Source organism: Bos grunniens, chromosome 13 (genome assembly GCF_055505025.1).
Source record: "Bos grunniens cultivar Pamir isolate PY7600 chromosome 13, Bosgru_T2T1.0, whole genome shotgun sequence".
Taxonomy (NCBI): Eukaryota; Metazoa; Chordata; class Mammalia; order Artiodactyla; family Bovidae; genus Bos; species Bos grunniens.
The window spans coordinates 16,911,666-16,938,792 of record NC_141177.1 but is presented as its reverse complement, the minus strand read 5'-3'; the positions used below and the strand labels follow the sequence as shown (position 1 = coordinate 16,938,792).

The following is a 27,127-nucleotide window of genomic DNA, read 5'->3' as shown; positions in this document are numbered from 1 at the left end:
CAGAGCTAACTACCTCCTTCTCCTTCTCACATGAAAACCACCACCTCCTTTTCCTTGTGCTCTGTGGTTACTGCCATGTTGATTTCCTTTTTCTTCTCGTTTTTAAAATGTCGACAGGTAATAATGGCAGCAATTTTGGTAATTTTTATATTTATGGAAATAGAGTGTGATCATATGAAATTATAATCTATCCCAGGGAGACTCAGGAGCAGAGCGAAAAATAGCAGGTGGTATCCCACAAACCAAATTGTGTAATGTGAGTTTTCTAAGCTGTGTCGTATGCTGAGACTTACTGAAGCACCTGGTATGTGGGCCCAGCAGGGTACTTGAGTATAGAGGGGAATGACTTTGCACCACTGGGGTGGAGGAGTTCAGTAACAGTGTGGCTTATAAGTCACAAGAGGACATGTGTAACATGTAGAAGAGAAATTTGTCTGTTATCACCAAACAACTTAGCAGGATGGCAGTGAATGCAGCGTTTTCCTCACTTTGCTAATAACATACCACATTGCACCCAGCACACTTTTGGTGTGTGCAGTTAGTATCACAGATAAAGAAAAGCTCATTGAAGAGTCTAACACTCTTAAGTGTTTTGTGTTGGGGAAGACACAATCATTTGATGAATTAACTCACAGAAATAATTTTATATGCTTCCCAGGTGGCTCAGTGGTAAAGAATCCACCTGCTAAGCAGGAGACGTGGGTTCGATCCCTGGGTTGGGAAGATCTCCGGGAGAAGGAAATGGCAACCCGGTCCAGTATTCTTGCCTGGGAAGTCCCCTGGACAGAGGAGCCTGGCAGGCTACAGTCCATGGGGTCTCAAGAGAGTCTTACATGACTTAGAAACTAAACAATAAAAATAATTTTAATTTGTCTAGTACTGTTATATGAATAATTTAGAATTCTTTCACTAATGTTTGCAGCCATTTGGTACAAACTTCCAGTTATGAGATAAATAAGTTCTGGGAATCTAATGTATAACAGAGTGATTATAGTTAATAATACTGTATTAGTACTTGAAAGTTACTAAGATCTTAAATGTCCTTGCCATCGGGGGTGGGGGGAAAATGTAATTATGTGAGGTGATACAGTTGTTAACTCACCTTATTGTGGTATTATTCACAATATGTGTGTGAATCACATCATGTTGTCATGTGTACACTTTGTACACTTTAAACTTGCACAGTGATTAAGTTTTTAATGTCAGTTTATATTAACTGACATAATGTCAGTTATATCTCAATAAAGCTGAAAAAAATGGTTCAGATACACAAACATTTTTTTTTTTAACTACACAGGGAGAAAAGGGTTGTAATATCCATTTTCAGATGAGAAAACTAAAGCTTAGAGACATTAAATGAGGTGCCTGAAGTTGTACAGTAGCACTTGGAGCTGAATGGAGGCATCGGGCTGTTGGGTGTCTACTGCAGGGCTGTAGAGTGCTGAGGAGAAAGATTACCCTCAGTTCTGAAGCCCATTTCCGAAGTGCCCTGTTTTATTCCAATTGAATGTCAAGCAGTTGTAAAAACTGCTGTTTTGTGACCGTGGGTAATCATTGACCTTTGGCCTTACTATACTTGCCTGTAAAGTAGGAATTTAAAGTGTTGTGGACCCTTGGAAGTTATATATGTAGTATTCTTTGTTTGAGCTGCTTGTGAGTGACTATAATCTGTCTCAGACCTGAATTAAAACCATGTGCTAAGGGATTGATGTTGGCGACTGAATCCTAACTATTAAATAGAGCTTAATTAGCTCAAAGTGACACTGTTCCCTGTGGTTTCTGTATAAACGAGAACTTTTGTGAAGGGCTAACCTTTGTGTCTTGAAAAAATTCTGTAACAAATAAAAGCCAACTATCTTGTAGGTCGGAGAAGGCAATGGCACCCCACTCCAGTACTCTTGCCTGGAAAATCCCATGGACGGAGGAGCCTGGTGGGCTGCAGTCCATGGGGTCGCTAAGAGTCAGACATGACTGAGTGACTTCACTTTCATTTTTCACTTTCATGCATTGGAGAAGGAAATGGCAACCTACTCCAGTGTTCTTGCCTGGAGAATCCCAAGGACGGGGAAGCCTGGTGGGCTTCCGTCTATGGGGTTACACAGAGTCGAACATGACTGAAGCGACTTAGCAGCAGCAGCATCTTGTAGGTGACTGTAACCCTGTATGTATAGAATCACTAAGGGCCTGAAAAATAATGACTTAGAGCTTTACTTCATTTTGTGGTAGAAATTGTGTGCTATGGTGCTTTTCGGTTGTGGAATTTTTGAACACTTTTGGAATATTTGGTGTGTACTCCCTTCTACATATTTTCCAGCTCTAAAATCCTGTGTTTCTTTTTTGTCTTTCTTAGCCCAACAGGGGCACAAAACGTCCCCGGGATGACGAAGAGGAAGAGCTGAAGATGCGTCGGAGACAAGCTGGTACTCGAGAGCGTGGCCGCTATCGGGAGGAGGAGATGACTGTGGTGGAAGAAGCAGATGATGACAAAAAACGGCTGCTTCAAATTATCGACAGAGAGGGTGAGGAGGAAGAGGAAGAGGTAAGGTGGCAGAGATGGGCTGGGGGCTGAGATGCTCAGCCTTGATGCAGTGTCTGTAGAGCATGATTTGGGATTAAATGCTTAGTTTCTCTGAGCTTCCCAGCTTAATCTGTAAAATGGGGTTAAGAATATTTGTTTCACAGTGTTGGTATGAAGGTTAAGTGGAGTTTGGAAGGCATTTTGCAAAGTGTGAAGAACATTACAGATAGAGTTTTTAAATTATTCTGGATTATATATTATAACTGAGGCCCAAGCACTGAACTGTGGGGCTGTTGGTATGGACTGAGGAGGATCACGGTGGTTTCCTAGCCCATACTGAGGGCACATAGATGGCACTCATTTTTAAGCACAGTCAATAGTCTTTGAAAGAGGAATAGAATTTTATCAAACGAGTGAAAGAAGGGCCTTTCAGGCAGTTAAAACAGCCTTACCAAAGCAACAAAGTTGAAGAAATTACAGGAGGAGGTAAGGGATTGGGTGTTTATATGTGATTGAAAAAATGCTGTTTAGGGAAAGAGCTGGCCAAGCCTTTCTATCTGCTGTTCCTCAGGTGGCCTCCGGGCCTTTGCACTCACTGCTGCCTCTGAACCTTCTCCCTTCTGTGCCCTCTTGAGAGTAATCATTCTCTTACTCTCTTACCACTTTATTTTACATACTGTCTTCCTATTTGTTATTTTACTCATTTGTTGTCCTCTCCCCAATCTCCTCTGAAAATGGGGACGGGCTGGGTTTTGTTCACAGCTGTATCTCTAGCATTCCAAGCAATGCCTAGCTCTTGGTGTAAGCCCTTAACCAATATTTATTGAATGAATAAATGAATGAAGCTGAAAAGAATAGAGGTAAAATATCAGCGATTAAAAATCAAATGACCTTGCCTTTGTGTCTTTTGAAATCTTGAAGTGTTAACTTGTATATTATTTCACCCTGGCATTTTGTTCAATATGAATTATGGAAATAGATTCTTAAGAGCCAGCTGTTTTTTGGTTCCCTCAAAGACATGATGCTAAGTTTGGATTTTAAAAAATGAAGCTGGAGTGTGAATCTGAGAAGGAAAAAAAAAATTGATTCATATTCTGAAAAAGGTCCTTACTGTGTTATGACAGTAGCCCTCTCCTCATTAGGATTTCTACCAGTGCTAATTTGGGGGTCTGCCCCTAAAAGGTGGTGACACTTTGGAAATCTGTGGTGGGAGACAGTCCTGAATCTCCTCTCTGAGGACAGCAGTCCTGCCAGCCTTAGACAAACAGTGTGTGTAGCACATTTTCCCTCTCGCCCTCCCTCCTCACTAGCTTCTGCTCAATCTGTTAGCCCTGCAGCAGCAGTTAATTGGCAGGTATAATTCCCGTGTCGGGCACTGCTGGTACTGGGGGATTAGGCTAGTAGCTGTCATGGGTAAATGGTTTCTAGCCTGGGAGACAGAAATGCAGTGTGGGACCAGCCCTTCCGGGAAGGGACAGGGAAAGAGAGATCACTTTGTAAAAATGACACATGGAGGGCTACAAGTCCAGGAGTTATTTTCTCTCTGCCACCAAAGTCCCATCTGATGAAAAACAAGTGATGTTTGCCCCTGTAAAGTCACGTGAACTTGTAAAATATGATTGTCCTTTTTGTGCTACATCACCAGCATTCATCTTTCTGAAATCTCCCTCTGGTTTCTGACGTTGAGCTATTGGAGATACTGCTGTGGCCGATGACTAAGACTGATAATTCAGTTTTCCCCCAGTGTTGGAGACAGATTAAAGGAGGGAAGGCCAAACCCTGAAGAGGCTAAGACTTTGGGAATCCTGTGAGAGCTGTATTATTAACACTAATAAAGTTTTCTTCTACAGGGTGGGCAGGATGTTAGCTAAGGGAAAGAAGAGCCGTGGGTATTGAAGTTGCTTAAAAGTGATTTAACCCTTTCCTAGAAATTTAAATTATTTTTTAGTTAAATCCCAGTGATAAGTTGGGTACATTAACACTCATGCTAAGTGTTACAATAAGGGCCTCCCAGGTCTCTCACTGATAAAGAATTCACCTGCAAAGCAGGTGACACAGGTTTGATCCCTGGGTCAAGAAGATCCCCTGGAGATGGAAATGGCAACCCACTCCAGTATTCTTGCCTGGGAAATACCAGGAATAGAGGAACCTGGCGGGCTACAGTCCATGGGGTCACAAAAGAGTCAGACATGACTTAGCGACTAACCAAGCTACAACGAGTTACAATAATAGCTTACATTAGTATAGTGTCATGTAGTTTATGAAACAGATTTATGTGCTTCATGTCTTTAGGTCATCTCTATGACCTTGAAAGATAAAGGTGATAGTTTTCCCCTCTCTGCTTACCTTCCTTCCTTCCTTCCTTCAGCAGATCTTCACTGGATGCCTCCTGTATGCCAGGCCCTGTCCTGGGTGCTGGAGAGTCAACAGTGAACAAGTGGACACGGGCCACCAACGGGGATTGGGGGTTGGGGAGATTACTGGGCCAGATCCTGCCAGACCATCCTTATATAGGTCATGTGAACAATATGGAATTTTATTCAAAATGCAAGTGGATGGACTCACATATGAGGTAGAATCAATGAGACTTGGTGAGGGTTTGAAGATAATACATTCAGCAAAGTGACATTGCTACGTGAGTAGTAAGTAGTGAAGCTACAGCTCTGAGTCCTGACTGGGCCAGAGCACTGACTTCAGTTTTTACCAAGTCAGGGAACTTCTCTGTAAAGCCATAGACACTGGGAAGCAGGTTGTGGGTGGTTCCAACAGAGTCCCTCTGGGTCCAGGAGTCATTGATTAAAAATCTAAGGAATGTGTCATGCACAAATGAATGTTACAGGTATCTCCCATTTAAAACTCAATATGTCAGAATCTAAATTTAATAAAATAATAGCTAACATTTTTGGGAACTTAAAAGAATTATGAGATGATTCAGTGCTTTCCAAAAGGATCTATTTCTGGTTCTCTTAATGGCATTCGGTGTGAGTTATGGTCAGTGACTATCAAGCTGTGAAGCTAGGAGTTGGGAGAGTGTTGGAGAGGCAGAGTGAACTGCAGCAGATTAAACTGGGAAATAAACTGAAGAAAAAGCATTTCTGAAATTTTAGTGTAGATTTTTTTTTTTGGAGGAAATGATTCTGTTTTCAAAAACTCATTTTATTTACCTTTGTAGGTATTATTCCAGTATATGAGAAGTGAGAAAACTATGTGGCCTGCTGGGGTGTTTTTTATGCTTACTCTGAGCGAGATTACTAAATTCTTGTTGCTGTATCAGGATTCCAGGTCCCTGTTTGATTCCCTTCTCAGCAGCTAGGATGGGCTAGATACAGTAATGTATAAGAAATGTAATGTAATGTATAAGAAACACAAAGCAGTGACTGTTGCTGCTTAATAACCATTCTTATCTTGTGTGTGTGTGTGTGTGTGTGTGTGTGTGCTTAGTCACTCAATCATGACTGACTCTTTGTGACACAGTGAACTATAGCCCATCAGGCTCCTCTTTCCATGGGGATTCTCCAGGCAAGAATACTGGAGGGGGTTGCCATTTCCTCCTCCAGGGGATCTTCCCAACCCAGGGATTGAACCCAGGTCTCCCACGTTGCGGGCGGGCATACAAAAATAGGCTCTAAGTTGAATTTGACATGTGGACCACAATTTCCTGACCCCTGGTGTGGGGAGAAGATTGAGGGCCACTGTCACTGACTCAGGGTTTGACCTTGAACAAGTTCTTTTAAAACTCTGAAGGTTATCTTATCTGTATGAAAGAAGAGAAGGATGAGATAAATATTATATAATATTCATTTACTACTGTTGCTTACTCCAATGCCATACAGTATACTCAAGTATTTGTTGAATGAGTGAATCTTTAACACCTTAAGCTGAACTTCCTGGGCTAAATGTGAGACACACAGGGTAATGATACTAAGTAGCACATGATGTAGACTCTTAACCCTCATTCTAATAGGGGGTGGAGGGGAGTATGTGTGTATTGTACACTTAATCCAGAAAGGTGAGTGGCAGAGTGGCATAGTAAAAGCCATGGGAAGGAAGTAGTGATTAGTGAATAAGAAACAGTCCCTTTGGACTGAATTGTTGTCTCTTTACACCAGGAAGAACCATTGGATGAAAGCTCAGTGAAGAAAATGATCCTGACATTTGAGAAAAGATCATACAAAAACCAAGAGTTGCGGATCAAGTTTCCAGACAACCCAGAGAAGTAAGGCTCGTTTTGCTGTTTTTTGCCCCTTCTCCTCTGAGATGCTTTGTTGCTGGTTTTTGTTTTGCTCTTTGTGTGTTTTGTCTGCTTTGGTTTCTGTGCTTTGGGTCGGGAGTCCCAGGATGACTCACATGTTTGGGAAATCACTAGAAGTTCTCTCGGGACTCAGAATCAGTGGTACTCGGGTACACAGTAGGATCAGCAAGGGGAAAAGACACATCAGGCAGTTTGGAGACATTCACAAACAGGCTTCCTGTGTTTTCTCCCGCCCCCTGGGAGGGGTCAGCAGACAGGCTCCTTCTTCCAGCAATGCAATACCTCATCGCGTGTGCCCTGTTTCTATTAGGGAAGCCCATTTGAGACTGAGACCAGGATATTTATTGAAGACAGACCATGGCATTCTCTGCCAGCAACAACTACTAAAATTGCAGACTCACAGACGGAAAGCAGATGTTCAGTGCCCCAGATGGGTAAAGCAAACCTTATCTCTTAGGAACTGTTTCAAAAGCCAGGTTCCCAGATGCCACCCTAGGATCTGTTTACTCTTTTTTGCATTTCTCTTCCAGGCCCCTAGAAAACTAACCATGGCTGCCACTAGCGATAGCTTTACTACCGAGAAAATGTCAAAGGCTTTGGGGTTAGACAGATATGGGTGTGACTCCCACATGACCTTCAGCAAGTCAGGTCTTCTTTCTTAGCCCCAGGTGTCTCATCTGTATAAAGAAATAGTACCTCCTCCACAGGGTTGTTGTGAGAAATAAATGAGAATAATGGCAAGGGTTTAGCTCAGTGTCCGGTATGTAGTAAGTGCTCATGAACTGATGGTTATCTGATTGCTCCTCAGTGCACTAGGAAGTGCTGTTATGAAGACTCTGATAGCTTTCAATCGGTTTTGAATCCTAAGTAGATTTTCGTATTTATACAGATTTTAATGTCCTAAATCTCTCTTTCTCTCCCTTCCTCCCTTCCAGGACATACACTTTTAATGAATCTTAATATTGTCCCTAGGCAATGAGGAGTTGAATAGTACAGTCTTTGCACTCAAGTTTAAAGGTTACTAGGGGACAAAGAACTCTGCTCAATGTTATGTGGCAGCCTGAATGGGAGGAGAGATTGGGGAGAATGGATTCATGTGTATGTATGGCTGAGTCCCTTTGCTGTCCCCTTGAATCTGTTACAGCATTGTTAATTGGCTATCAGTTCAGTTCAGTTCAGTCGCTCATTCGTGTCCGACTCTGCAACCCCATGAATCGCAGCACGCCAGGCCTCCCTGTCCATCACCAACTCCCAGAGTTCACCCAAACTCATGTGCATCGAGTCGGTGATGCCATCCAGCCATCTCATCCTCTGTTGTCCCCTTCTCCTCCTGCCCCAGTCCCTCCCAGCATCAGAGTCTTTTCCAATGAGTCAGCTCTTCGCATAAGGTGGCCAAAGGATTGGAGTTTCAGCCTCAGCATCAGTCCTTCCAATGAACGAACACCCAGGACTGGTCTCCTTTAGGATGAACTGGTTGGATCTCCTTGCAGTCCAAGGGACTCTCGAGAGTCTTCTCCAACACCACAGTTCAAAAGCATCAATTCTTTGGCACTCAGCTTTCTTCACGGTTCAACTCTCATATCCATACATGACCACAGGAAAAACCATAGCCTTGACTAGACAGACCTTTGTTGGCAAAGTAATATCTCTGCTTTTGAATATGCTATCTAGGTTGGTCATAACTTTCCTTCCAAGGAGTGTCTTTTAATTTCATGGCTGCAGTCACCATCTGCAATGATTTTGGAGCCCAGAAAAATAAAGTCTGACACTGTTTCCACTGTTTCCCCATCTATTTCCCATGAAGGGATGGGACCAGATGCCATGATCTTCGTTTTCTGAATGTTGAGCTTTAAGCCAACTTTTTCACTCTCCACTTTCACATTCATCAAGAGGCTTTTTAGTTCCTCTTCTTTCTGCCATAAGGGTGGTGTCATCTGCATATCTGAGGTTATTGATATTTCTCCCGGCAATCTTGATTCCAGCTTGTGCTTCTTCCAGCCCAGCGTTTCTCATGATGTACTCTGCTGCTGCTGCTGCTGCTGCTAAGTCACTTCAGTTTTGTCCGACTCTGTGTGACCCCACAGACAGCAGCCTACCAGGCTCCTCCATCCATGATTTTCCAGGCAAGAGTACTGGAGTGGGGTGCCATCACCTTCTCTGCATATAAGTTAAATAAGCAGGGTGACAATATACAGCCTTGACGTACTCCTTTTCCTATTTGGAACCAGTCTGTTGTTTCATGTCCAGTTCTAACTGTTGCTTCCTGACCTGCATACAGGTTTTTCAAGAGGCAGGTCAGGTGGTCTGGTATTCCATTCCAATATAAAATAAACGGTTTAAAAACAAATGGACAAACAAAATTACTAGGGAGACTGACTGTAAATACATGGTAGAACAAAGTATACTTTAAAAGAAATACAAGAGGAAGAAGCAGTGAATAGTTGGAGCTTATTGAGAGCTTCACAGCAGAAGTGGTATTTGAGCTGATTTTGATTTTAGTTAGGTCGAAAAGAACAGGGAAAGGCACGCCAGGCAGTGTGACCAGCAGGAACAGAGGCACAGGGGTATCAGAGGGCCTTCTATCCTCACGTCAACCTGGAAAGGCTGGTGTCCACTGCATTCTGTCTGTATGGTAGATGAGGAGGTGGAGAGAGGAGAACCTGGTTACTGGACCTCAGGCCACAGCCCCCTTTGATGGTAGGAGTGGCTGGATCAGAGCTCGGCTTTCCCAGCGCCAGAGTCCCGTTAGGTTTTGCACTGACCTCCACCGAATGACATGGGCTTCCCTGATGGCTCCGTGGTAAAAAATCCACCTGCCAATGCAGAAGATGCAAGAGATGCAGATTCGATCCCTGGATTGGGAAGATCCCCTGGAGGAGGAATGGCAACCCACTCCAGTATTCTTGCCTGGAAAAATCCATGGACAACAGGCTACAGTCTCTAAGGTCACAAAGAGTCGGATACGACTGAGCAGCTGAGCACCACCAGCACTACCATACAGCAGTAATTGTACTTGTCATTCCGCATGTGTGTGTGTTTGGTTATATAAGTAATACGCAAATAGACTGTCGTCATAAAAAATACCAACAGTGCATAAGTAGAATGAAAAATGTGAAAGATGGAAGCTTTCTTTCCCTGCACTGACCCCCTTTCCATTCCCCTACTTAGAGATAGCACCTGTGAACACTTCTGTGAGTATCCTTTTTCATTATTTTCTGTACACTGATTTACATATATATATAGGTATGCAAAATTTTTTTCCCACCTAAGTCATACTGTACTTATCTTGCACCTTTACTTTTTGGTCATGAAACAGAGTATCTTTCAATGTTACTATATGCATATTTACCTTATGCTTTGTGGCTGTTTGCATAGTATTTTGTAGTTTGGAGATAACCATGATTTATTTGTTACGTTTTTCTAGATGGACATTTGGTTATTTTTTTAGTCTCCCTTTTTTATTGAAGCATAGTTGATTTACAATGTTATTTGTAATACTGATTTTATGAGTAATACTGTAGCGAACCTGTATGTACATTTGTCTTGGTATCCATATATGTATGGATATGTATCCATAGGATACATATCTAAATACTGAATTCCCAGATTGAAAGCATGAACATTTTAAACTTTGATGCGTGCATGGGTGCTCAGTCGTGTCTAACTCTTTGTGACGCCATGGACTGTAGCCCGCCAGGCTCTCTCCATGGGATTCTCCAGGCAAGAAGACCGGAGACATTTCCTCCTCCAGGGGTTCTTCCCAACCTGGGGATCACACCCGCATCTCCTGCATTTCCAGCACGGCAGGCAAATTCGTTACCACTGAGCCACCTGGGTGATAGCTACTGCCAAATTCTCCACTGTCTCCTTTAGTTCTTCCATCAGCAGGTCTCTTTCCCTGCATTCTTGCCCATAATGAATTTGATCTGCCTTAACATCTGTGCCATTTGTTTTATTGTTGTTTCTTTACTCAGTGGTTTTTCTGCATTCAACTCTGTGCTCCTTTTCGGTGGACTGTGTGTTGCTTGTCTCTGTAGTACCTAGCACAGTGCCTGCCATACTGTAGGTACTCAGTACGCGTGAGAGGTCTTACGTAGTTGACGTCATATTTACTATATCCCCATTTCTTGGAACTTCAGGCTACATTATGAGGCAGCTATGCCATAGATGGATGACAGTGGAAATTTAAGAAACTCAGTTTACTTATTGAAATGCCAGTATTGCCTTTGCCCATTTGGTGGGTATACTTTTAAGCAGTGGGTTTCTGCAGCTTTTGTTCACCATCTACGTCGTAGGTACTACATGAATTCATTGTTACAATTCATGAAGTGGTTTTAAGGAAATGTTATTTTATTTAAAAATATCAACAGTGTTTGTCATTCAGACAATATATATACTATTTTAGTTTTTAAATCTGAACATTTGCAAATTGAAATCATGCATAAAGAACATTTTTTTTTTATGTCCAAAAGCAGTCAGGAAACTACATTGTGTTTTAACCTTGAGTTCTTGAATTCTTACTGGTGCAGGGTCTTTTATAATTCTCTAGACCAGCGAGGTGCAATTAAGATGAAAATTGCTAGAGCATATTTGAATGAAACTTTCCGGTTGAGATCAGAAACATTCAAATTTATTTTCCCATATATGCAATTGTCATTTTGATTGCATACCAAAAAATGCCTCTCTTCATTTGGCTGCGTTTCAGATTCAATTGACAATTCTCCTTATGCAGCCTCTGCTCTGCACTGTGTGATCTTTCTCCCAAACAGCACATAGAGTGGAGTGTGCTATTTCCCCAGTAAGTCCTTTAGTAGTTTTTCTCTTCATTTTTGCAGGGGCAGAATTATTTAGTTCAGTGGCCCTCAAATTTTTTAATCTCAGGCATCTTTTGTACACATAAATTGTTGAGTACCCCAAAGTGCTTATCTTAGAAGATTCTAGAATATTCAAGCACACATATCATTCGCCATTAGAGCAGTGGTAGCATCACACGTTGTATAGTCCTCTGAAAAACTCCACTGTATACTCCCGAGAGAAAGAGAGTAAAAGAAGCAAATAATGTTTTGGAGTTAGTCTAAAAATAGTTTTGATGTTATAGACCCCTGAAAGGATCCCCAGCCACCACCTACGCTGACCCTTCAATCTCAGGACCATGCTTTTAAGCAAGTGAAGAAAGCACCATGTTCTCTGTGCACTTATAGCTGGTTTTGTGATTGCAGGAGCATGTACTGGTTTCTGGTGCTTTTATAGTGTTTTTGAACACTGCTGGTCACTTGCTAAAATTCACTTTTGTGGTTGAAGGAGGGCATCCTGCTGATACGAAGCAAATGTACATAAGCAGGCTAGCGGAATATTCTCCGTCATACCAGATGGAATCAGTGACCCCATCTCAGCCTGGGGTACTGTTTTAATATGTTGCTCTATTGCTTTCCCATTGACCTCTAACTTGATCCTCTCCCCCAGCTGTGAGTCATCTGTTGCTGAAGGTATGCCTAATCCCTAGACAGCCATCTGCAAACAGTGTAGCGTGTGCTTAAAAATGAGTCAGCTTGTACTTCTGTCAGCAAAAAGAGAATTTTCTTTGTTATAGCATAGCAAACTTGATGGAATCTAGATTCATTGATTGCCTGCTATCTACCAACAATTGTTAGGAACTTCTTTTTATCTCTTTTAATCCTCACTTTAATTCAGAGAGAAAGATGAAGGAAGTTGAGTTTTAGAAGTAGGTTAGTTAATATTCTCTGTCTCCCTTGACAAGGTTGGAGTCTGGTGCTCTGTGTTCCAGGGGCAGTTTTCTTGGGCAGTGCTGGATATTCTTGCTACTAATTGGATGCAATAGATTATTTATATTTGTGCTAGGGTAGTTCAGTGAGGACAGAACTGGGATTGTTGTCTGTTATATGGACACCTAGTATGTGCCCATAAATACTTAGTAACAAACTGCTAATGGTTACACAGGCTGGATGTGACCCAGGTCAATCTCATTCCCAAGTCCAGGCATTTCTCACCATATCACGCTACTCTTGTAACATGGGACCCCAGTGGTATTTTTATGCTATATCCCTGCTCACAGTTGACTTCTGCTGGTTTTATTTTGTTTTGATAATTTTCTGAGTTTCTAAACTTAAAGATACTTGGTTAGGATTGCATATGTGAAAGAGGAATTTCAAAGTTGGAAGGGACTGGAAAGTACAAGTCTATTTCTCCCTTCTAATTATTGATTTTTTAAAATATCACCCTTTATTAATTACCCCCAGTGACAAGGGTATAACTTTCCAAAGAAACTTATTTCATCATTTGACAGCTCTGACTCTTTAGATTTCAACTCAGAATGAAAAAGAATTTCAACAGATCCTCATGGAAGAGGGTAGTTAGACTCCTTATGATTTCAGTTGCTTCCCCAAGTTATTTAGTTTCCATAACTCCACTCCAGTATTCTGGCCTGGAGAATTCCATGGACTGTGTGTAGTCCCTGGGGTCGAAAAGAGTTGGACATGACTGAGCGACTTTCACTTTCACTTTCATCCCTCACAAAGTAGATTCCCATAACAGATGTCACAAACTTTTAGGCCATATAGTCAGCATTTCTCTTATCTTATTGTCTTCTTTTAAGCAGCCTAAAACCATGGTAGCATTTGAGGCAGCAATTTTCCACTTCTCCCTTTGACAGGCACCTTTGGAATTTCTGCAGTGGACAGGGGGTGTGTCCAGTGCTAGGTGTCCAGAGAGGACTGAGAAGCAGTCTGTGTCCTGGCAGAGCTGTCTCATGGTCTGATTTGTATTGTGGTTACTGTTGACTTAAAATCATCAAGTCCTTTCCACACATGTCTACTTACTATCGACAGAGGAGCCTGGTAGACTACAATTCATGGGATTGCAAAGAGTCGGACACGACTGAGTGACTTTCACTTTTTTCCACTTATTATACTGTCTTTCCTGATCCATGTATTCTTGCCTTTCTGGTTCAGTGCATTATTCTCCATGTGGATCCTAGGTAATTTTCCTCCTGTTAGATTTGGCCTGTCATCATTGCCTGTCAGGAACTTTCTGAATTGATTCTGTCAGCTGCTGTGTTCACTATAAGCTTTGTGTTATATGACATTTGTTAAGTTTGCCTTTTATGTATCTTCACCTGAGTCGTGGGTCAAAAAATAACAGTAAAATACTTAAACAGACTTAAGGATGGAGCCCTGAAGGGTACCACCAGAAGCCTCTCTCCAGGCTGACATTCATTCATTGATTATCACTCAAGTCCCCCGATCGCTTCCTTGTATCCAGCATGATTTGTTTATTACTAGTTGCTGCCCAGTCTCCCTTGCTAATTCTTCCTGGTGAGCTGTAAAAATCTTTTGTCAAGTTAGTCTCAAGAAATCAGATTTTTTTTTTTGTAATTACCCACATAAGGCAAAGAAGCCTTAGAGGTTTGCTGAGCCCATTAGATTCAAAGATTATATAGATCTGCTGCCCCATAGAATATTTGAATTCTGCACCAGCTCTTCCAAGTCATGATTCTGATTTGGCTTCCACACTTGAAGTGATGGGGAGCTAGTGATTTAAAAGGTAATCTGTTTGTAAGCACTGTGGAAGGAGACTTTTTTAGAAAAAGTGGTATCGGGGGACCTTGACAAAAATAATTTTAAAATTTACTTGGAATAATAAACAATTGAGAACAGACAGGGAGCATTTAAAAAGAAGGCTAGTATGGGAGTGTTTTGCAGTAACAGACATAAAATATACTGTAACACTATGGAAAGTGTGGTCCTGGCTCAGGAATTTGCAGACAAATCAATGAAATGGAGTGAAAGCCCATAAACAGATTAGAGTATGCATTAAAATTTAGTGTACGATAGAGGTGGCATTTCTTCAAATCTGTGGATAAAAGATAGATTATGGTACTGGGGCAATGGGCCAGACATTTGCAGAAATAAAGTTAGATCTTTGTCCTATATTATACTCTGAAATAAATCTTAGTTTTATTACTCTTAAACATTTAAAAATGTATAAACATAAAAGCACACCATAAAATATATCTGATCTTAGCATAGAGAAAACCTTGCTCAGAATACATGTAAAATAGAATTCGTGAGGCAAAAATTTCCCTAATTAAAAACCTTTGTATCAAAAAGCACAATGTACAAAGTAAAGGGCAAATATTTTTCTCTGTTTTTTTTTTTTTGCAATGTGTGACAGAGATTAATTTCTTTAATATATAGAGTACTTATAAATCAATAAATAAGATGAACACCCTGATAGAAAAATGGGCAAAGAAGAAATACAGATAGCTAGTAAACAGCAATTTAATTTTAACCATTGTGATATCAGAAATGCAAAATTTTAAAAAGCTGCATTTCCCATCTCAAATTGGAGATTTTAAATAGATAATACTTGTTTTGAACAGGATGAGGGGAAATAAACTTATACACTGTTGGTACCTTTCTGGCAGGATATATCAAAACCTGTTAAGTTATGCATATTCTTTGACTTGGTACTTTTCCTTCCTGGGAGTTATCTTAACACAAAAATATGAACACATGTATCTTAATATCATTTGTTGTCACTGAAATGCTGTGTTGAGAAGGATTCTGAAGTCTTGTCTGGGCTCCGCAGGGGCGATGCTGTGCTCAGTGTGGAATTTTGCCCTGGGAGAAGAAGGACTGGGAGGTGTGCTGGACACTGACTTTTCCTGTTGTGGAATGTTTAACGATAAGAGAAATTGTTCAGCCTCTGCTGACAACAATAAGCAAAAATCGTGCTTAGAACTATATACTATGTAGGCTACTTTTGGGTAGGGGGAAGGCCAAAAGTTGAGAACAATGACTTAAACTTACCAGAGTATTATCAGTGGTTATTTCTGGCTAATAAGGTTATAGATGATTTCTGTTTACTTTTCTTTATTTTTGTCACTTTTAAGATCTCTGTTTACTTTTTGAGGGCTTATCTTTCCCCAGTTTTTTACGAAAAGTAATGTTTTATCATCAGAAAACATATATGTATGTGTGTATATATATATATATATATATATATATAAATGTTATGGTTAAAAATAGTAATGGAGAGAAACAGTGGTAAGATATTGTATAAAATATGGACATGTTTTTAAAAATGGTAGTCTCTAGATTTTGTTCTTGCACGATCTCCCAAGTTCTGGAGAGACAGTGTTTGCCCAGCTCCTCGGTATCTATTGTTGATGAGTCAATGACTTCAAGAATCCCTACTTGTGTTCCTTTTCTTTAGCAGGCATCTGTGGATATGTAGGGAGAAGGCAATGGCACCCCACTCCAGTACTCCTGCCTGGAAAATCCCATGGATGGAGGAGCCTGGTGGGCTGCCGTCTATGGGGTCACACAGAGTCGGACACGACTGAAGTGACTTAGCAGCAGCAGCAGCAGTGGATATGTAGAGACAAAAGATCTAATTTCTGCTTTATTTGGTGTGTTGTATTTATTTTTTATTAAACTCTTTATTTTGTATTGGAGTATAGCTGATTAACAATGTTGTGATGGTTTCAGGTGAACAGCAAAGAGACTCAGCCATACATATACATGTATCCATTCTTATAATTCCTGTTTTTAAGAAGCTTACATCCTAGAAGGGAAGGTAGACATATTATAAATAATAATTGTAGTAATGGAAATGAGAGCACACATATTGTGCTTTTTGCATGGCAAACACTTTTAAAGTGCTTTATGTGTGTGTTCATTAACTTTTTACAGTAGCCTGTGAGATAGGTAACTTTATTATTCTATTTATTATACAGATGAAGAAACTGAGGCATAGAGAGGCTAAGTAAGTGGGTAAGTGAGGTTCAGAGCCAGGCCGTCTGGCTCCAGTCTGTTTAACCACTGATTCCTCAGTCAGGTATTGTTCAGTTGCTCTACATGGATCCCGCATTGTGTTCTCAGAACAAACTTTCCTGTCCTGCTCATCAAAAGCTTAGTGGGCATTTCTTCAATGTCAGACACTTGGGAAGGGCATGCAGGGGTGAATGCAAAGCAGTTCTTTCTTAGTGCCGGGGTGTAGGTTGGCTGAAAGGGCCGGGGTGTAGGTTGGCTGAAAGGTTCAGGTGTGGAAATGTGAGTGAAGTATTATGCTACTTAAGGTATGGGGTTATGGAATGCCAGACTTTACCTGCTTTACTTTGGGATGTTCCTCTTCAACAGCTCATTGGAAAGGGGGTGGGGAGGGGAAGGTATTTCTGGATGGTAGCAGAATCTGTATTTTCCTTTGGGTAAGGGGATAATTGGCCCTTGATCTGAAGTGACAGGAAAGAGAAGTCCTTTTTGGATTAGCAAGATGCCTACCTTCAGGGCAACAAAGTGAATTGCCATTCCAAGGAGTAATGGTAACTAATCCACAGAACTGGTGGGCAGATAGATCACTGAATGCGGCAGAATGCTTTCAGAGCCTCTCAAAGGGAACTTGTGACTGCAAGGGTAAGGGGAACCCTGTAACGAGGTCTGAATCCAGAATTGATTTTTGTAATGAGGAAATCGATTTCCCAGGGAAGTTGTGTGACACTGTGATGTTTGGATGAGCATTCTTCTTGGTTGGTCTGTTGAAGATGCTTTGACAGATTGTCTCTGTCTGGATTATGTTGCTGTCTGTTCCTCACCACTGATTGCACCCCTTCCCCTGCAGTGACACTGTCTTGTTTTCCCTTCCTAGGTTTATGGAATCCGAGCTGGACCTCAATGACATCATTCAGGAGATGCACGTGGTGGCCACCATGCCAGACCTGTACCACCTTCTGGTAGAGCTGAATGCTGTTCAGTCTCTTCTCGGGCTGCTTGGACATGATAACACAGATATCCTTTCAGATCTGTCCTCAATGGGAAGGCGGACGGATGTGGTGGGGGAGTGCTGTTTACTCTCTTCTCCTGTTTGTCTCTGCTGATGTCTGCTGTCACGTCTGGTGTTCTATTTCCATTCTAATTATCTCCCTTCTTGAAACACACGGTGCTTTTTACTCATTCGGAAGTCTGGTTTTTAATCTATTAACAAATCTTGGGCAACCCTTAATTGTCCTATTTGCTCTTATTAGTATTAGAATTCATCGTGATGTATCTGTTCTTATATTAACAGCATTAATTTTTTAGGATCTTGATTTGGGGGCCCATTATATAGGCAAGACCAGGCAGGATTTGCATCTGTTGATCTAGACATCATTTTGTTAACAGATGGCCCAGTGGAGCCGAGCCTAGAGGAGACCATGAACCTTCCTTTAGCTTCACATTTATTGTCCAGGAAGACAGGGATTTTTATCTACTTTGTCTACTGCTATAGTCCCAGTTCCTTTACAGAGGACTGAGTGCACATGACATTTAATGTTTGTTAACTGGTCATTAGACATAAATAGGCAATCTAGGTTTGACTCCCAGCTTTATTTCTAGTATGAAATTTGGTGCCCTCCCCCCACCTCTGGCCCTTAGTATTCTCATCTGCAAAAGTAGATGAGTTATGTCACTGGGACATAACCAGACTTGGGTGCCTTAAGGTCTAACAGTCTTAAGGGCATAGAACATTAAATCATTGAAGGATCTAAAAATTGTGAATTTAGTTTCTCAGCTTGATTTCAAGACTTAAATGCTATAGACTGTTCTGTGGGTATGATACTGTGTATATTCATAGATGGCATTTAAAAATATATGTGTGTGTATGTGCGTGTGTGCGTGCGTGCGCTCACTCAGCCGTGTCTGAATCTTTGTGTCTCCCTGGGCTGTAGCCCACCAGGCTCCTCTGTGTTGTTGTTCAGTCGCTCAGTCTGTCTGACTCTTTGAGACCCCATGAACTGAGGCACTCCAGGCTTCCCTATCCTTCATTGTTGCTCTGAGTTTGCTCAAACTCACATCCTATCCTGTGTGTGTATGTGTGTGTGTGTGTGTATAAACATTTGCCTTTCAGTGTTGTTGAGAGGATTAAGGGAGTTCATATGCTGCTGCTGCTGCTAAGTCCCCCATAGACAGCAGCCCACCAGCCTGGTAGGCTGTGGTCCATGGGGTCGCTAAGAGTCGGACACGACTGAGCAACTTCACTTTCACTTTTCACTTTCATGCATTGGAGAAGGAAATGGCGACCCACTCCAGTGTTTTTGCCTGGAGAATCCCAGGGACAGGGGAGCCTGGTGGGCTGCAGTCTATGGGGTCGAACAGAGTTGGACATGACTGAAGTGACTTAGCAGTAGCAGCAGCATCATATGTAAGGAGAAGGCAATGGCAACCCACTCCAGTACTCTTGCCTGGAAAATCCGAGGAGCCTGGTAGGCTGCAGTCCATGGGGTCACTAAGAGTCGGACACGACTGAGCAACTTCACAGTAGGTATTTAGTAAATAATGCTTTTAACTGAAGCTGAATCATGACTTCCAAAACCTTTCTACACTTTGTTATCAGATTCAAAACCGCTTTAGTGGAAAAGGTGTTTGATGTGCCTGTGGTCGTGGTCATGGTCATTAAAACAAATTCTCTTCAGTAGTTGTTCTGTTTGAATCCAGATTTCCGAAGGTAAGAGACATGTAGTTCGTCTGCTTGAGTGATATTCATGGGAGATCTGCTGCTGCTTCATGTTATTTTCATCTTTCTGGTAATCTCTCTCCTGAGAGCATGTCTGACTAGGTTCTTTCCTGCCTGATAATTCTCATAGAAATAAATCAGTGAATAATTTTAACTCAGGCTTCTTGAAGGGTGATCTTAAGCCGTTTCTGATACTTCATGTAATGTTAGACAGTCTGGAGAATCTCTCTGTCAGTATCCGGATTGATGAGAATATTCCCCAGGATTCACTGGGTGGTTCTGGGTGGTACGAGAACCCCAGTCAGTTAGCTTATTTTGAGTGAGCTCGATATGGGTCTCGTGAATTCATTTGAGAAGCATGGCTCTGAGTGCTTATCAGGCTCTGTGCTCAACCCCCAGGAACCGCAGGCTGCAGTGATGCTCAAGCAGCATCCGTCAGTAAACATAGTGGATGTCTAGCATAAGTCCTATTTAGGATACTGGACTTCAGGATACCTATTTAAGGTAACTGGCCCTCCCAGAGTTAGCAACCAAGAGTTCTAATTGTGACTTCACATTTCAGCTTAACTATAGAAGGGTAGATTTTCAGAATCCAAACGGACTTTAGAGATGACTTCATCCAGAGCCGTATTTGTTTAGTTAGTAGTATGTCTGAGGTCCAGATGTTGAACCACTGGCTGTTGCGGTGGGGGGTTTCCAGTCCAGTGTCCTTTTCTAGCACACCCTGAGTCTTTCCCTATAGGACTCACTGCACCCCTGACAGAGTTGCAGTGTCACCCATTACCTTGTGTGTCGATACAGCCATCACCTCTTTTGTTTCTGGAAACAGAACTCTGATTTCTTTTTTCTGTTCCTGCCAACTCAAAATAATAGTGGCAGCTTTCTGAAGATACTGACATTTTGCTGATTCACCAGCCTGGTTCCTGCTGGGGAGAAGACTGACGCAAGAAGTGTGCTCGACATGGCATACTTGGGAAAGGCAAGGGCACAGATGTTCCAAGTTGTTAAGTTCTGGTCTTTAAAAAGGAAAAAAAAACAAGTCCCCCTGTAATAACTTTGACAGGCTGCCATTTCCCTCCTGTTTTCTCCAAGCTAAACTGTTTTTTCCCCTCTTGCTGCTAATCTTCACCCTGCTGCCCTAATTATATTTTTTTAATCTGATTTTTTAATTACGCCTTACATCAAATTTAAAGTGCACTTGAAATTTTAAAAATTACCTAATTTTAATCAGATGCAGCAACTAGGGTAAATGTCATCTTCCTCCTAGTACCATTTTTCTTGGGCGTGGTTTCAGGGAAGAGTCAGCCCTCTTGACTTGCATCTAACACATTCTCGATCTGTTGGAGCGTTGATCTCCCAGTGGCACTGCACTCTGTTTCTTGTCTTATCTGTGATCTATAATGGAAATTTTTCTTCAGGAAACGGTTGTTAACAATTTACTGTTGTACAGCTGTAACTGCCCAAAACACCTTACCATGAATAAACAATTTCGTGGCAGTCATGACTTAAATTTTTAATCTTTTTTAACTCTTCATTTATCAACCACAGCCATACATGGCTGGTTATGTTGCCAGCAAGCACAGGTCATTTTTGCTTTGTCCTTCTTTGCGAAAACATAAACTATAGGGATTTTAATTGGATCAGAGGCTGGTCTGTTGTAACCTTAAGAGGCAGAGGATGTGAGAAAACAGCTTGAGTCTTGTCCTTTCAACCGTGAGAAGCCGCTTCAGAGTTTATTCTGGCGCTCTGCATCACTGCTGCTGGGGAGGGCTTGTCAGCGCTTCTGGGCCTCATCTCCCCGCCTCGAGAGGCTGCAGCTCAGCCGTCGGTTGGTTGGCTGCGGAGAGGAATTCTGGTCTGTGAAGAGCACCTCTGGGGGTGCGGGGGAGGGGGAGCACACCCCTCACGCAGTACTGAAGAGTCACTCTGAATGCATTAGGAGGGAACACGAGGTGGGATCCAACAGCTGTTGCCTTTCAGAAATCGGGCTTTTAAAAACAATTTTTCCTTTAAAGTAAATCATTTAAACATGTTTAGAGCCCTTTTGGTGAACCTTTTGGAGTGTTTCTACAGAAAAATGAAATCAAAGGTACATTTAAAGATATCAATATTTTCTTAAGGTAGTGCTAAACAATCAGTTCTGTGGCCCAGGTTTACTCCATTTGCCTAAAGGAACAAGGAGGACTAAAACAAGAGGAAGATAGAACCCCAGATGATGGCTACCTCTGCTGCTGTGACCAAAGGAAAAAAAAAATCTAGGCACAAAATCCATAAATATCTGATTTTCGCATGTCATCTGCTGTGTTCTCAACTTGAGGGACGAGTCAGTGGAATCCTTTCTAAAGTTCTGTGACAGATCATGGCATTTACTGGGTTCCTCCTTTGTATGATAAGCCCTGTTGGGTGCTATTAGGGTGGCAAGAAATAATAACTCCAGTTGATAGCAAAAACACTCACCTTGCTGTGTGGTAAGTACCCTTGGAGTGTTTTGCACAGAAAATACCACTGGAGTTCTGAGAAAACACACATCATCTCTGGCTTGGCAGTGATTAGAGAATTGGGCATTGGAGATGCATAAGCTTTTGATAGATTAGGGATTAGTATGCATTTTAAGTGTATTTTTACAGTGTCTACCTTGGCAATGGAGATTGCCATTCCTCACGTGCTGGGAGCTGATGTGGCCATGTAGTCACCCCAGATTTACATGGATATCAGGTCCGTGGCTTTATTTATTTTTAGAGTCGTGACAACTGCCCCCATCTAAATACCCTCTTCTTTAATTTAAAAACTATTGAGTAATCCAAACCAAAAAAATTTTTTTTCAAATCTGCTTTCTCTCCACCCATTTGTGATTCAGAAAAATAAGGTCTCATTATACTTCTGAGTGAGCTTCTCAGGTGGTGCTAGTGGTTAAGATCCCACTTGCTAATGGAGAAGACATAGAGATGTGGGTTCCATCTTGAATCAGGAAGATCCCCTGGAGGAGGGCATGGCAACCACTCCAGTATTCTTGCCTGGAGAATATCACCGACAGAGGAGCCTGGAGGGCTACGGCCCATGAGGTCGCAAAGAGTCCAACATGACTGCAGCCACGTAGCACTCAGCACACGTTGTACTGTTGACTCGGGGCGTCAGTACAGTAGGTTGTGTGCTCCTAGGAAGGGGGGTTTCGTTTTGTTAGTTGCAGAGTGGATTATTGGTGCTGATGGGGCAGTGCTACTTGGTCTGAAATAGGGAGTGGTCGTTAGCACTATTCTTTTCTAAATTACTGCTTAGTTTTCTCAGACCCTAGAAAGCCAGGAAAACTTGCGTGAAGTTATCCTGTTGGATTTTGTGAAAAATTGCTGTGGGAACTGGAAAATAAAGAGCAGGTGGAGTTTTTTGTTTTTTTGTTTTGTTTTGTTTTTTAATAAAGACCAGCAGGGATTGTTGAACTTGAGCAATCTGAGTCTGTGAGTGTGACATAGCATATTATTCCAGAAGGTGTGTACAAGGAGTGCCTCGTGTTTGAGCCTCCATGCTGATGAGCAGGAATAGGGCTGGGAAGGGTTTGCACCTCCTCAGGACTTTCTTCTAGTTGGACTGGAAGGGAGTTGGTTATTGCTCCAGTACTTTCCTGCAAGCACTGTCTAACAAGACTTCTGTATCTCAAGCTGTTGTTTTGCTGGGAGCTATTCTCATCTTGATATTTCTAGAATCAAAATTATATGGAAAAGAATTTACTTCTTTTCCTCATTCATCATCCAACTTCCCTGATAATCTGTACTGATAAACCAAACACTCATTTTTTGGAGCTGTTTCAATATGCTCTGAAATAAATCAGATCAGATGAAAAGTACCAAAATGGCGGTCTAGGAAAAGCATCTCTTAATGTAACTTTTGATCTTGCTTATGAGTTTTAGGTGAATTCCATGTCTTTGGAAGGTTAGGGTGGTTGTGGCCTGCTTGGGACATTTCCCCTGTGCTGTAGTAGTGCCCACTAACATTTATTGGGTACCTAGTAAATGAAGAATGAGAGCATTTCCCCCACTCATGTTATTTAGATTAAGGATTGGGATAAAATTAAAGGCCTAGATTCATTCTAGGTAGTTCTCTTTCAACTGCTAGAAAAGGAGGAAAAGACCATTTTGTCTGTTTAGAAATTCATCTACATTAGATGAGCTATATCTAAGCATTGTCCTAGGAATAAAATTTTAAAAAGACTTAAAAAAAAAACCCACCCAGATTTGTTCCATTAAATCAGTTATATACTGTGACTCTAGACTGGTCATTTTTCTTAAGACACGTTATTGAAATGACTTTTTTAAAAAAGCCATCTGCTTAATATATTTTATTCGTCTTTATCTTTTTTTTTTTAATAATTTTGTTCCTATGGCCATATTTCATTGGAGATTAATGAAATTAACACTCTGTTTCTGTCCTAAGACTCTCCATGAGATCAGGCCAAAAACAAGTATCTAGAACCAAAAAATAAAAGCCAACACCCCTCTTTTTGTAAAAAGCCACTGGGTTGTGGACCATTTTGTGCCCAGCTGGTCTTTTCTACTTCACTTCTTATTATACTAGCTTATTGCCCCCCTAGTGGGCAGGTGCTGAGGGAGTGAATGGGGTGGCCTTTCTCTGACTTGGCAGAATAGGCTGTCACAAACTGTGTTTCAGTAATTCGCAGAGAGACAGGCTCTCTGTTTTCCTATTACACTTGGATGGGAGAGCCTTTTACCTTGTGAAATGAAATTGTAACTACAGTGGAAAAACCTATCACCCATGCCCAGAGTCTGCTTGTGAAAAAATGCTGGATGGGTGGCAGACCATGCTGAATTTTCTCATCAAGATTGAGAGTTCATCTGTCTGTCTTTAGTTTGCTTCTTATTCTTCTTTCTGGTCCTCAAATGACCTCCATCTTATGGGTCATATTATATTACTCAGGAGTCGATTACAATTATGGACTCATTTACTGCCTTGCTGAAATGCTATTTGGTGAAAGTTGAGAATTTACATAAAATCAGTTAGTGCTAGAATTGCTGAGTTGTTTGCCAGACCTGGTAGCTGGTAACTTGTTTCTTGTTTGATTTCTCAACTGAGGCAGGAATGTAGGCAAGGAGTTATCCACTGGCCCATTAGAAGAAATACCTGCTCTCGATAAGAGTTAGACATTTGTTCTGTTCCTAAATAAAACCACCACCATTATCAAATTTTCTTTTCCTTTTTTCTCCAGGTTTACTATGACCCATTTGTAAGCATGGTATAAGAATAATCAAAGAAAAATATGATACCTGCCTGTCCCATGAAACCTTAGAGGCCGAAAAAGGACTTGATCAATCTGAATTTCTGTGGCATAGCTGAAATATAAAATTAGATTTTCAACCCAATGTAACCCAAAAGGGGAGGATTGTGTTGTTGTTAGCTTAAATTTTAGATTTTAGAAGTTTTAGAAAAATGAAGGCAATAGTGAAGGTGTGACCATTCTGTGGGAAGAATTGAGTAACAACGTTTGTTATAGTGCTGTCTTGTTTTCTCAGTACTTTGATTTAATTGCCCTTTGACCTTATGATGTCATTTATTCCTTATAGTTACTGTGTGAGATAGGCTGGGCAGAGATCATTACCACCTTATTCAGATGAGGCATATAAGCTATATGGAAATAAAGAAGCTTGAGCAAGATTCCATAGTATTAATAATTTGGCAATAGTTTGGTTCACTAAAGATAGGAATCAAAGATAAATATGATGTGGCCCCATCCTTGAGTTTGCTGTGACTCTTCATCTGTTATTTCACATATATCCCACATGTTTGTTGAGGTTAATGTTTAATTAATAATCATCACATATCAGGTTAGTAAGTACTTAGTGGGGCATGATGTTGGGAATGTAAGGATAGTACCTATTGCATGCCTGATTCACATCCTTGTCCTATAGACATTTGACTCCACCGTGGTTGGATGGATGGATGGATGAAATGTCGTCATGCTTATTAAATAAACAGATGGATAAATAATAGTATTTTTACATCTCATATGTAAAAACTGTTCAAGAGAATCAGTATGGGAGCTTTTTAGATGAGGAGAATGACGGGGGTGTTGTCAGCATTTTGTCCTTTTTCCTGGAACTTTAATAATTTATAATGGAAATAAATGACAGTTCTTTTCTCTGTTATTATAGTAGGGTCATTAGCTAGGATTTAGTTGTAGTTAAAGCTGGTGTATATTCCCCTCTGCATTAATATGAAGAGTAGTGGCAGAGATACTGTTTTTAGAATCATGCGAACATAACATTCTCCCTTACCGTTGCAGTGACCTTTAGGTAAGTTACTTAACCACTCTGAGCTTTCACTTTCCTGTCTGTAAAATAGGGATCATGTCGTTGTGAGAATTCAGCAGCACAGTGCTTGGCATAATGATGACTTAAAAAATGCTAGTGATTATGATGGTATCTACTGCAGTGTTTAGAAAGGGAGAACTACTAATTCCTAATGCTCAGCATTTCTAGAGGTTAGTTTGATTAGCCCTTTTTAAAAAAAATTAATTCAGTTTATGTATTTTGGTTTACTATATGTCACTTATGATACCTGGTCTGTTATGTCAAAAGCTTTCTAGTTACTTTGTTAGTAAAGACTGTATAAGCATGAAGGAATTTTGTCCAGAGACCTTTTCTCTTTTCATACACATTGAGTTTCATAGCACACCCATGTTTTGCACAAATATTACTTTAAAGTGCGAGAGAATAAAACACAGAAAGCTTATTCATGATAGCCAACTGGTCAGTTATAGATAAAAACAAAGCTCTGAATAATTTTTCTTTTAGCAAAAGGTGTTCATAAGATATCTGTAACATCAGTTGGCAGTGAGCAAGTCCTGTCATTCTTGTTAACAGGTCCTGTATCTTTCTTATTATCTTTTTCTTTCCAGTTTGTACTGAAACTGCCCTGCCCTGATAAGACCTTCATCATCTTGCTTCTGGACCCTTATGTGTGTGGTAGCTTCAGAACAGGTTTTGCTCCTTCAGGCTTGACGTTTCCCCGCACCCCACGTCTGCCGACTCCCAACCCTCACAGTGCTGTTTAGTGCTTCCTGCACATAGCTGTTAGGTTATTCTTCCAAGACATTATTTTCTTCATATGATTCTAATTTTCTCCCCTCCCTGCTTCCCCAGTCCTCTTTCTTCTCCTCTTCATATACCCTCTTACGTTCGAATCTCTCTGCCTATACTCCTGATGTTTTGCTTTCTAGTTTACCTTCCCTCATCTTTTTAGTTGCCTCTTTTCTGACCAGTCTTCTTCTAGCAAATCTTTCCTGATTTCCCAGTTCAATTTGATTGCTCCGTTTTTTAAGGATGTCTGCGGTTCAAGTTGTCCGTATTCCTCATTTGTTACACATTGATAATTGCCTGTGGTGTATAATTGTGTGAAAGTGAAAGTGTTAGTCACTCAGTTGTGCCCGACTCTTTGTGATGCCTTGAACTGTAGCTTGCCAGGCTCCTCTGTCCATGAAATTCTCCAGGCAAGGATGGTGGAGTGGGTAGCCATTCCTTTCTCCGGGGGATCTTCCCAACCCAGGGATCAAACCCAGGGCTCCCACATTGCAGGCAGATTCTTTACCATCTCAGCCACTAGCAAGCCTGGATAATTGTTTAAATGTCTTTAATTACCTTAACTTCCTCATTTTATTGATGAGGAAACTGAGGCCCAGAGTGAATGGATTTGCCTTTGTCTCTATCACAATGCTTTATTCATCGTAAGCATTCAGTAGATGCTGACTGACAGCAAGTGGTGTGTGTTCGTGTGTATGTGTGTGTCTGTATGTATGGGAAATTTAGTTTAGTTCAGGCTTCTTGTTGTTGTTTAGTCACTAAGTC

The 27,127-nt window shown here is 41.2% G+C and overlaps 1 protein-coding gene across 1 annotated transcript in view; it reads left to right on the top strand.

Annotated features, from left to right (window-relative positions):
* CTNNBL1 (catenin beta like 1) overlaps positions 1–27,127 on the top strand; it is a 166,661-nt gene that overhangs the window by 31,569 nt on the left and 107,965 nt on the right. Inside the window, exons 2-4 of the mRNA XM_086330882.1 lie at positions 2,351–2,539; positions 6,628–6,734; positions 17,436–17,577. Of these exons, the coding sequence (XP_086187008.1) occupies positions 2,351–2,539; positions 6,628–6,734; positions 17,436–17,577 (438 nt within the window). The remainder of the gene's footprint in view (positions 1–2,350; positions 2,540–6,627; positions 6,735–17,435; positions 17,578–27,127) is intronic.